This window comes from Pseudochaenichthys georgianus, chromosome 18 (assembly GCF_902827115.2).
Source record: "Pseudochaenichthys georgianus chromosome 18, fPseGeo1.2, whole genome shotgun sequence".
Classification (NCBI taxonomy): Eukaryota; Metazoa; Chordata; class Actinopteri; order Perciformes; family Channichthyidae; genus Pseudochaenichthys; species Pseudochaenichthys georgianus.
In genome coordinates this window covers 6,226,663-6,239,457 of record NC_047520.1, presented here as the reverse complement: position 1 = coordinate 6,239,457, position 12,795 = coordinate 6,226,663, and the positions used below count along the sequence as shown (strand labels likewise).

At 38.7% G+C, this 12,795-nt stretch overlaps 1 protein-coding gene and 1 non-coding gene across 2 annotated transcripts in view; one reads left to right on the top strand and one right to left on the bottom strand.

Moving 5' to 3' along the window:
* Nucleotides 1-6,109, top strand: part of adissp (adipose secreted signaling protein) — a 35,883-nt gene extending 29,774 nt beyond the window's left edge. Inside the window, exon 6 of the mRNA XM_034106075.2 lies at nucleotides 4,148-6,109. Within this exon, the coding sequence (XP_033961966.1) occupies nucleotides 4,148-4,248 (101 nt within the window). The 3' untranslated portion in view covers nucleotides 4,249-6,109. The remainder of the gene's footprint in view (nucleotides 1-4,147) is intronic.
* On the bottom strand, nucleotides 2,924-2,994 carry trnag-gcc (transfer RNA glycine (anticodon GCC)). The gene has a single exon. It is a non-coding gene; the product is annotated as a tRNA-Gly (tRNA).
* Nucleotides 6,110-12,795: the final 6,686 nt, after the last annotated feature.

Genomic DNA, 12,795 nt, shown 5'->3' with positions numbered 1-12,795 from the left:
TGATTGATCATGAAAGTGTTCTCAAAGCTGGTGAAGGTGCAGCTAGTTTGAATGACTTTGTAGACTGCAGGGTAGCTTGTGGATTTACTCCAGGTGGAACTAAAGTCTGATTTAACACTTGATTATATTTCACATCATTCATCCACATCTGTAAAGTAACTAAAGGGATTAAATACATGTAGTGGAGTCAAAGTACACCATTTACCTCTGACTTATGTTTACTGACAAACTAAAAGTACCTCAAAAATAGTAATCGATAATGTATTGAAAAGGCTGATTGTTTTTGGCTGATTGTTTTATATTGGCTCAGCCAGGTTATATGGGAGGCCTAGTCTACGTACAGATCACTAATTTTGAAATATTAAACTTAGTTTTCTTTTCTTTAATTTTTCATCCTCATGTAGAATGCTATCACGAAACACACATTTGGTTGTTTATAGCATAAAGAACATCTGATTTAATGTGAGGTAGGGAAATAATCATTTGAGTATGTGTATATAAATATGTAATTTACAACAGCTGTAAGATGCTTGAAAAGCTGGAAAATGCACCTTGAAAATGCTTGAAAAGTGCTTGAATTTGACTTTGGAAAAGGTGTAAGAACCCTGGAGATAGAAATGTGTTTTAAAAAAGAAACAGACTTTGTCAATGCAGAAATAAGTAGCACAAGTTTAAATTGGATATGAAAAGCTTGAGTGGAAACACCAGATACTACAACGTCAGTTTTGAACTGCCCTTTCTATTTTTTATAGTAAACTAGCCACAATTATTATCTAAAATGATCTTTCCACCGCTTGTTTCGTCCAACCAATAATCCAAAACTCCAAATATACAAAAAAAAGTAAGTTCAATTCATGGACTTATTGTTACGCACTGCTTCATAGTAATAATAATAACTTTCACAAGTATGGACTTTGAAATGTACTTAAGTAAAAAGTACCCATACCTAGCAGCTGTTTTAAAGAGTACCTGACCTCCCTTTATATCAATAGAACAATAATGTTGTTAGCTAATGAATGTTTCCATGCTGAACAACGGCAACATGACAACGTTTCCATTGGTCCCTCTTCTTTAGAGAAGACCAGGAAGTGATGGATACACGGATCGTGTTCCAATCAATAGGCACGCAGTGACTCTAAAGAATAATGATCACGCACCAAACACACATTCAGACTAAAGGAACCAGCTGTTTGGGAAATGAGAGAAGTAGAAAGTACAGGTATTTGAGTTCAACATGTAAGAAGTAGAAAGTACAGGTATTTGTGTTCAACATGTGAGAAGTAGAAAGTACAGGTATTTGAGTTCAACATGTGAGAAGTAGAAAGTACAGGTATTTGGGTTCAACATGTGAGAAGTAGAAAGTACAGGTATTTGGGTTCAACATGTAAGAAGTAGAAAGTACAGGTATTTGAGTTCAACATGTAAAAAGTAGAAAGTACAGGTATTTGAGTTCAACATGTAAGAAGTAGAAAGTACAGGTATTTGAGTTCAACATGTGAGAAGTAGAAAGTACAGGTATTTGGGTTCAACATGTGAGAAGTAGAAAGTACAGGTATTTGAGTTCAACATGAGAGAAGTAGAAAGTACAGGTATTTGAGTTCAACATGTAAGAAGTAGAAAGTACAGGTATTTGTGTTCAACATGTGAGAAGTAGAAAGTACAGGTATTTGAGTTCAACATGAGAGAAGTAGAAAGTACAGGTATTTGAGTTCAACATGTAAGAAGTAGAAAGTACAGGTATTTGAGTTCAACATGAGAGAAGTAGAAAGTACAGGTATTTGAGTTCAACATGTAAGAAGTAGAAAGTACAGGTATTTGAGTTCAACATGTAAGAAGTAGAAAGTACAGGTATTTGGGTTCAACATGAGAGAAGTAGAAAGTACAGGTATTTGGGTTCAACATGTAAGAAGTAGAAAGTACAGGTATTTGAGTTCAACATGTAAGAAGTAAAAGTACTCCACTACTTCCCACCTCTGCCTGACACTGACATGTTAATCCCTGACCCAATCTTTCAGTTTCTTTGACAATAATTGGATCATGTTTTAAACACGTACTTACTTACAGACTTACTTTGGCATCTGGTAGTTTCTCCTTTCGGTTTTGAAGTGAGAACTTTGAAACGGAGCTCACACTATTTTAATTTGTGTGCTACTGCCTCCTGCTGGTGACTCCGAGTCAAAACCACTTCAACAGCACTTGTCACTAAATCAAGTGAATCACCAGCAGCCCTTTTTAAAATAGATATGAAATGTTACTATTTAGATTAAAATTACATTCTTGTTTATGTCTTTGTCAATGAAGAAGCTCTCTGAGGCAATAAGCTCCTGCAATGAATGTGCATTTATTCCACTGAGACTGAATTAGACGATGCTATGTGTGTCAGCAGATGGAGAATTAGGTGAATAGGTCGTTTGTGTGTCACCATTAATTCTGGCATGCATTTAGGACAGCTATTGTGTGTGTCCGTATGCGCATGTGTATTCTTGAGGCTGTTGTGTTTATTTTTACTCACAAACCGTGGCCTGAACATCTGTCCAGATGTGTGTAATTGAGGTCTGGATGGCGACCAAATCAAAGGATTAAGCTCTGCCTCTGCTTTTACTCTTAGCTGCTAACCTGCATTTAGATCAGTGACTGGATGAGGATGATATAACAGTATAATGACCCTTGGTGGGGGGGGGGGGGGGGGAATACACCAATACTGTATTGGTGCCTCTTTGGGCTCATGAACATTTTACAGGGGCACATTCATTATTTTTTTTACAATACATTTAGCGAAAATAATTGGTTCATGCTGAAATGAGCTGTATGTTGCAGCTCTGATATTTTAAAAGTATTTTTTTCACATTAACTATGCGATGTGTGTCGGCTGCTCTTGCTCCCGGTCGTGGCCGTGGTCATAATAACAGGGGAAAAAGGATGTTGCATTGGCCGGGAATCGAACCCGGGCCTCCCGCGTGGCAGGCGAGAATTCTACCACTGAACCACCAATGCTTACATGCTACTGATTGTACAGTAAACATATTTATAAGTGAGCACGACCAATCACAAAGAGAGAGAGACGCCTTATTTTATTTTTTTTCATTTTACTGGTGGTTTTAAAACATCCCACTGTGAAACCTGTGACCCAGTGGTTAAAAAAAAGCTTCAGTGGACGTGTTAAATGTACTGTACATTTCTTATTTTAACGCAGACATGTCCATAATCACCATGACTGAGAGCTGAAGCAGTGAATCGGTGTGTCGCAGTAAAGAGGGAGCTGTTTTATCTCCCGTTCTGATTTCTGTGATTGTCTATTGTGTTGTGCTCTGCAGAAGACGTGAGCACACGTGAGGGTAACGTGCTCCACTGGGGGAGGGTCCTATCCATGTAATCGGATACTTCCAGAGCGGAGGAAGTTGAGGGGGAAGGGTTGCCCTAAAGCGAGCGTCTCAGTCAGTTCCTTCTCCACTTCTCGCTGTGCACACTACATGGACTATCTTCCTGCAAAGTGGGACTGATCCTTATTACTACTATTTGCTGGTTCAATCCAGTCAGAATCACATGTTTTAAACCTCCTTGAGAAACAGGCTCTTAACTTGCATCTCAGCCAAGAGTCAGTGGCTCTACTCCAGAGTTTTTTGTCTGCCTACATAAAACTTAAAGGACACATCATTCCCATTCTTGCGTCCCTTCAACGGCGTCCTGTGAGCGTTCAGTCTGATGAGTTTTAAGGCAAAACAGGCTAGATGTGAGACTACCAGCGTACGTCAACAGATGGACGTCAGAAACCTATTCCTCTCACTCCTTTTACAAAATCAGATGAGTCTAGGCTCTGTCTGTGATTTTCAGTTACTTTCCAAAGCTAACAATGACACATTTACACACAATTCATATTGGTGTATTGTATTGGTGTTTACATCTGTGCAGAGTTGAGAAAGTAGCAAGGATTTTACCTTCTTTCTACCTTCCTAAGTAAGAGTAGATGTGCCTCATTTGCCTTCAAATGTGGTCAAGTATAAAATATACCACTCTAGAAGTACCACAAATGTACTTAAAACACCTTTATTAGTATTACCTTAGACGGCATAAACCTATTGATAAAAGGTATTTCACCCATTGCTATTATGGTTTGAAAAGTGTCTCTGTGTCTCTGCCATTAATACAGATCGTCACCACGGTACGCCCATGCTGCTGGAGGGGGTGCGCTGCATCGGGGTGGAGTTGGAGTACGACTCTGAACAGAGCGACTGGCAAGGATTCGACTAAAGATCCGGCTCCACTTCAACCCAAAGTACACACATATATACACACACACACACATACCTGCCGTCAGAGAAGTGTACACAAATACAGCAAAAAGGAAAACACACAAAGGATGTAGTGCCACGCAATGTCCAAACAGTATGTTAATCAGCCCAGTGTTCAGTGTTGGATTCAGAGGAAACGTGCGTCCTTTACACACACAAACATTCCTCAACTGCAACATCAACAACATCTGAACACAGTTTCCTCCCAATCCTCTTTTTGTCACCTTGATGTATTCAGTTGTACTTTCCTTCCTGAGCCTCTAGAGGGCAGCAGCGCTCTTTGAATCCGATATCAGATCCCTTTTCACCTCTTCTCCTGACATATACACTGAATGTGTTCAAAAGTAAGGGAGTAAACAAGGGCTCTTTTATTCATAAAGTAGTTTTAAATTGACCTGTAGCAAAGGAATATACATCAAGAGTTTGGTAGCTGAGCCTGTAATGTCTCGGTTTCACCACAAGGGGGCACTGCAAACCATCAAGTAAAGATCCTTCAATCAAAAGGTTTTTTTTTTTATTGGTCAAACTTCTTCAGTGTGGTCACATTTCTCCATTTAAAGTTCAAATCCAACTACAGGGCTTTTACACTGCTCTATATCGTTTCCCCGAGACAAGTTAAGTTACTGATTTTTTTGCATATCCCAGGAAATCCCAAACAAAAATAAATAAAAATTACATAGAAAGAGAGGCTTTCCTCCAATAAAAACAGAAGAGAATATCGCTTCAAAACGTGCGTTAGCTATATATGGCATCTATTGAGCATGATTATGAAACGTATACGTGACGTTTTTAATGAAGAAAGAAGTGTTTTGACTTTTTATTTTTTTATTTACACCAAAATCTGATGTTTAGCGTTTATGTTTAAAAACCCTGCTATCAAACTTCTTTACTGTTTAGCTTAAAAGGCGTTGTTTTCCCCCCCACCTTCCCCACAATTAAAGACATGTTCAACCAAAGCAACATTAACAGTTAATAGGTGTAAATCAACTGAGAAATCTATCCTTAGCAATTCAGAAAACCCTTTTTTCAGGCTCTTCATTTTGATATCTCCGGGTTCTGGGGTGTTTAAAGACAACACGTTGGACAGGCCAAACTAATTGTCTACTAATTAAGAAAATAATAGTAAGATTAATCACCATTTTAAATAATCTTGCGTTTAAGGCTTGTGGGTGGATTTGTCCAGCAGAGTGTGTGAAGGATTTATTTTGTCTTTTGTTTGAATTCATCCACAAAGCCTTCAGAACACTCATGTCACTCAAAGTGCCTTTCATTGTACCGTCCTGTCATTTCCCTTAAAACCCAGATGTTGTTTTTACCATCACATCCTCTCACACGGGAAAAACACTCGCACCAGCTGCCTGTTTGTTGACGTTTCAGTGTTGAATCCATCTTCCAGCAGCTTTGCTCCAACAGGTGCTTCTGTCTGATCACAGTACAGAACACACAGAGCTGACAGGCATTGAGGATTCATTCAATTGCCTGTCAGCTCTGCCTAATTTACATTTGTGCCGTGATCTGGCTGCAGCGCCGTCTCCCATTTCCCACACAATCCTAACATTTCCTCTGTGAGAATCAACAGTTTTTGTTGCACCATATTGAATACATCGGCCTTAAAGGAAATGATTCTGTGTGTAACTTCTCTACATATTCGAGCTGTCGGCTTAGTTCAGATAAAATACATGTATTTGGTGTTTGCTTGATAATGTCTGCTTTAATGTAAAACTGAAAATAGGTCACTGTTCCAAGAATGTAGCCGTTTGTCTTCTGTGGGTGTGATGTGTATTTTCTAATGTTGAAAATAAATAAAAAAGTGTGTATGAGTTTGAGTTTTGTCACTGATTGCGGCTTGTGTCAGTTCATGGCGGGAACACTTGGGGGCAGCCTGCACTGCTTCACCTGCACACTATATACTCTCACGTGGCTCCAGAAGAGATTATAATCATATTAAAATACATTTCTGATTAATGTGAGGCTCTTTAATTTGGGTTTATTACAAGATTAACTGGTCTACATATTAAAACTGTTTAAACGTCTTATCATTAAAAAAAGAAATGTAATTCAAGAGCTTAAAAACTCGACAAAACCTCATTCTCATTGACCTTCTGTTTGCTAAGTTCCTGTACTAGAGTGAGGTAAGAAATCTGTCATTTACTTTTCTATTTTAGTATGTATAAATCTGAATTGTTCACCTAAATATTAACTTAAAATAATATTTAAGATCACTCCAAATCCTTTTGTTAGTTTTATTAAAAGTCTTATGGACTAAAATGTGTTTTCCTTGTATATGTTATCTTCCAATATCTTAAATGTTCAAATTAATTTTGGACTTCTTTGTGGTTTTACACATTGTAAAACACATTTTGAGTGCAGAGCATTTGCTTCTAATATGCATGTATTGCACTTTTCATTTTGTGTTGGTAAGGGCCGTTCGAAAACAAAGCAACATTTGATGTGAACTCAAGATTCATGAAGGAATATATAGAATGTAGGTTTGCTTCGGAGCGTCTTCTTACAAAATACAATGAATTCAGAAGATGATAAAGAAACCAGAACAATCGGTAGACCTTATGGTTTGACTGGCAGGAACCATGGACTGCCTAGACCAATAAATAACACAAAGCAACAACAAACATTCACTAAAAAACATGTTACAGTTGAACAGGACACAGTTTAGTTGGAGCAGCTGCCTTTTAAGTCCACGTCACACAGTAGAAAAAAGCTTTGCAGTATCACTGAGTTTGTGTTCTTCCTCCAATCTACTTTGTTCAGATTGGCCCTTTTGACATTAGTGTATCCTACAAAAACAAGGTGAGGATTCTTCTCTCTGGCTCACTTCCAGTCGTTGTATAACACATTTACTTAAATAGCCATTGGTGTTATTTGGTTGCGGAAAAGTGCCTTTAGCCATTCACCCGGGTCCAAGAGAGGGGGATATTATTCCAATTCATATCAGACAACTAACACTTATAGATCTTACAGTAACCAATGTAAACTTTCTTGCTGCTACTGCTTGACTTATTTGTGTTATTCTTTATGTCTAACACGTTTAAGCTCGGCTCTGATTTTGCTTTGATTTATTTTCGGAGGTCTCAGCCCAGTGGCGTAGCCACCATAGGGCCAGGGTGGGCCCAGGCCCACCCAGTTTACTCATTGGCCCACCCTGAGAAAGCTTCGGTGTAATTTTTGTATTATTCTTATAAAAAATGTGTTCACCCATTGAGAATATCCAAGCATTCAAAGTGAAATTCAAGTGAACAAATATCGAGTTGAATTAATGTTGTATGTGTTTTGTCCTCTGAACCGAACTCATTTACGGTAACAACTGGTTGTTGGTTCCGGCGCGTGCCATAGTAACGTGAGAGAGGCAGAGAGCTGCCTGCAAATGATGGCTCAAAGTTCACTAATTAAATTAGTTTTTTTAAAAAGCCAGACTCCAAGAAGAGCCCCCACTGCCCTCATCTAGCAGCGATCCAGGGCCAGGCTCTCCGACTAGTCCGGAGACTGTTCAGCCGCTTGCTCCACGGCGCTAGCAGTGCTCCCTCCCGCTCCCGGTCGTCAGCATGAAGCAGGTGTAGGCCTACCCGCTGGTCTGTCTGCAATTAATGAACCGCCTTCACAGCCACAATTCAAGAAGTTCCATTGCACTCTAAATCATGGGAAAGCAAGGTGCTTCTCATCGAGGTGGTATGGAGATTTTAAGTATGGTCGCGCTTTTCTGCAAAATGTGCCGACATTTCCCCAGCCCAGGAGCTGAAGGTGCATTTACGATGGATATGTAGACTGGAAGCACAGCGTAACTCGTTAGAGAGAAAAAAGCGAGGACCACTGCAAGTCCATGAGCAGATTTGAATGCTACAACCGATTGTTGCTGTTAGTGCAATACAAGAGTAAATAACCCAATTTGTGTTCTGTGAAACTGAAAAGGATATTACATGTTTTTTGTTACTTTTGTTGCAGTTGTAAATATGTCTTAAATGTAATTTAGGTTAACTTCCTGTGTTATTTAGATGCTTTTATTTTGAAGGCGAGTTTACGCTGTTGACAGGAAGTTGTTGTTGCTATGGAAACAACGTGACGAGAAAAGGAGCAGAGATTAATCTATAAAGAGGCACACATTTGGTATTAACTATAATGTAAACATGTAGGTTGTGTCCTAATTCGTTTGTATGCTGTTTTTGTAGCTTTGCTGTGTGTTTACAGTTTGGTAGTATGATTCTAACATGAATGGAACCTAAATGTATTTGTTATTTTTGTGTCTTTATAGCTCTTACGTTAATATTGGAGATTTCAATGAATTAATATCATCAGTCAAGTCTTCGACCATTATTCGGAGGGAAATGCTACAACGATGCTTGGCAATGGGCATTATTATATGTTATTCTTAGAGGCCAGGCCTACCTTAAAGTCACCCACCCTATTTTATGTAGGCCCGCCCTAAAGTACATTTCTGCCGCTACTGTCTCAGCCTGCAGGACAGATCCTGGCTTTTTAACCATGTGTGTGCCCTGTCTCTTCACTCGGATACACTTAACACAACTCTGCTTCAGTAACACCAATCTTTTTTTATTTTTGAAAATGTGTAAGTACGCCTATAGAAAAACAACCTATATGCTCTATGAATTATTCATGTATTTGGGTTGAGAAAAGAACAGACATGTGCAGTAACTCTGCAATTTGCACTGTCCATTCACTCAAATAAACTGAATGTATACATCATCAGTAACTCTAAATGAACATTAAAGTCTATTTGACATTTAACTATTTTGATTCAAGATTCAAATGCTTTAATCATATGAACACTGAACAGTAGCTTCAGGGTAGAAATGGCAATGAAAAGCTTAAGTCCCAAGCTCCTATAGGATATAAAACAAATAAGAATAGTGCAAGAAGAAACAGAGTAGAATAGATTAACGACTATTTGCTGCCTGAATGATGCATGTGTTTGTGTTTAGAAACAAAGCAGGAGTTTGCAGACCCTGCAGAGGTCAGCTCGGATCCCGGCTCTCAGGTCGAGTCCCGAGTCAAACCGGGACTAGGCTGAAAGTCCGCAGAGACCGGCTCTATACACGAGGTACTGACGCACATCTGCGGAGGGATCCGTGTTGCAAGAGAAGAACAAGACATGCTTTTTACTGCGGCGTTTTAGGCTCTTTTTTCACCCTTTGAACAGCATGTCAAATACATTTCACTTTGTGTGTGAGGTATTTTAAAATCGTATTTGTTGCATCGTTGCAGTCTTTTACTTTGGCTGCAAAACACTTGTTTAGTTATTGTTAATAGTCGTAGAATGAGGAATATACATCAAATATAAGCTTTTAAAGTCGATGTTTATAGGTAATAAATATTGGTCATACCTCGTAAGATAAACAGATAACCTTTAACACTTTGTTTACAATTATCAATCCTGAACTTTTATTTAAAAATAATCTATGGTTTGGCCCTTTAATGCAACACGTACACAAGTTAAGTATTGTGCATTGCAGTTATAATTTGTTAGTCCTTTTATTTGTCTTAGTTAGTCTAGTATTTTCCGTTTTAAATGTATAAAATCAGATATCGGGTGTCTTGGTTATTTAACGAAAGATGTCGCCAACGTCCGTGAATATAATTTGGCCTAAAATAGGTTTGTAATGATACTGGCTTGTATACTATAAAACATGCAGCTTTTTTTAGTAGCACTTACTTCATACAAAGCACTTATTTTCTATTCATAACCATTCATGTATTTATTCAAACGGCCTACACTTCGTTAAAGATACTGCAGTTTGATGGTCTTTTTATTTTAGCCATTGGTTTAACGAAATCATATTCAACCGTTTTGAGTTTCCTTATATGTTATCTTTGGTACTGTGTCATTTACTCCAGCATATACGTTTAGAGGTGTAAGAAGTACTCAGATATCTCACTAAAGTCAAAGTAGAAATACACTCAAGTCCTGCATACAAAATCCTACTTTAGTAAAAGTACAAAAATAAATACATCAAAGATATACTATAGGTAGGCTACCAAAAGTACTTAGTTTGCGTATATGTTGTTTTATCTTATAATCTGAACATGTTAAGTATTTTTGTTTAATAAATGTATAAAAAAAGTACGATATTAGCTGCCAAAATAGCGGAGTAGAATACAAAGTATAGCATTAAATGGAAATACTCCAGTAAAGTACAAGTAGGCCTAACTGAGTAAACATACTTTAATACATTCCATTATTTTGCCTGTATAGTGCAACGTATACACTTTGAGTTCAACAGCTTGGAAACAAAAGTTGAATACAGTTTTCAACCTCCTGAGAGTGAGATTAACAAACCAACACAGGAAGAAACAAGAAAAGAAAAAGGAAAATGTGTTTTAAATATTTAGAAAAGAGGCCCAACCTTAACTTGACTCCAAACAGATTTGATCCAGAAGTCGATGAGGAACTCCAGAAAGTATTGCGTAAAACTCGTGCGTAATTTACATTAGACCTCCTCCTTCCGAGTCTTTTTATTAACGCACCTGAATCCCTTTTCTCTCCCTAGGATCCAAGAAATTTCTCTCTGTCAGTTGTACAGCTTTCTGGATCAAACGCATTTCCACGCATTTATTTTAACAATCACATTTACGTTCGACAACTTTTTGGGGGATTTGACGGCGTCTTTTAAAGGCTTTTGAAATCATACATGCATTTCATTTGTGTGAAATCTAGAAAAGTGCATATCGCAGCAGGGTTGTATAAATCAGGTGACATCTGTCTTTCCATAAAATTACACTTCCGTGGACTATACATGTTTTCCATTCCTGCACAGATTTGTCTGGAGCTTGTGTGTGTGTGTGTGTGTGTGTGTGTGTGTGTGTGTGTGTGTGTGTGTGTGTGTGTGTGTGTGTGTGTGTGTGTGTGTGTGTGTGTGTGTGTGTGTGTGTGTGTGTGTGTGTGTGTGTGTGTGTGTGTGTGTGTGTGAACTCGGAGTGGCCCGCTGCCCTCCCCCTGACCTCTGGGTTTACAGTAATCTCTGTTGATTGATCTGATTGATCAGATTCGGGGGGGGGGGGGGGGGTGGTGCAAACAAACATTTGTTTATCCTCATGGCCTGCGGGCAGATACATAATCCAGATCTGGGTTTGTACTCTTATTATATAGGCATCACTTTCATGTTTGTGCAGCATAGGCTAATGGTGATTTGAGTATAGCAGTATAGCAGAGTTTAGATTCGATCAACATCAGGAGAGAGAGGGGGGGGCATACTGTATGAGAGCCGGGTTTGTTCCCCCTCATGGGTTCAAGCTGAAAGTGCATTCAGATCATTATAAAGTAATAAAACTGCGCAATAATGACTTTATTTAACAGTAATCATAGCCCTAAGGCGGATAGATCTTCCATAACGTTACAAAAGTAGGACAACTTGGTTATTAATCCATGGATGAAGTAATTAAAAAAACATGACATGGGCAATAAGAAGCAGGCAGCTCCTTTAATCGACTAAACAACACATTACATTGTGTTGCTGAGCAAATAAAGCATCTATTATGCATGATTGATGCAGTATGTAAACATAATGTTAATATTGCAGCTGGTCAGGATTTTTATTTATTTTTGATTTCTAATGACTATATCATGCATGTGTTCATATTTGTGCATAAATGATGGACCCCAGGAGGACTTAAACAACAGACTGAGGAAATAAAGGGGATCCTCTGGAAGCAAAAAGCAGCAATTAAAAAAATGTAAAATGAAACATTATAATGTATCTATCTAGTTGTTCTCCTTGTGTTAGACCCCTATCTGCAAAAGTGATAGCAGCAGTCTAAAAATAATGAATGTTAAAATGACACCAAATGGATTTATAAAATATGAGCAGTCTTCAGAAAAAAGTAAAAAGATCTGCTTTTTGGAGGGTTTTTACTTGTGCACCAGAGGGTGAAAAAACACTGCAAAGGAGGACGAAAAAGTGTGTGTGTGTGTGTGTGTGTGTGTGTGTGTGTGTGTGTGTGTGTGTGTGTGTGTGTGTGTTTTGCAGCAATCAGTCCCTCTTGTCTCGCTGCTGAGTGCTGCGTCTGATTGACAGTCTCTATTCATCCTGTGTGAGATTAGGCCAGCTGAAAGGAGTAACGACCCATGGCTATGTGCAATAATTACGGCCGTGGATAAGAAAAATAAGAAAAAACACACACACAGCAAAACTATAATTATATAATTCCGCTCTAAATCCTTTTTTCTTCCTCCTCCTGTTCTCCTCTGCAGTGTTTTCAGAGACGCTTCACCTGTAAGGAGAAAACTCCACCCGGTGTTGTCAGTCACTCCTGCAGCTGACATGATTTCACAATCACAACAAACTGCAGGCAGCTCCATCAGCAGCAGGAAATAGCTGCTGCTAGAGGAAGGTGGCTGTGTGCATATACAGTGAAGGATTACATGAGATGGAAAACCGATAGTAACCTCTCCTTAAATGCTCTTTTTGATCCAGGAGATTCTGCAGGGTGCGATCCACGTTTCATATAAGACTTGAGGGGTTTGGAGAGGGGTTGGACA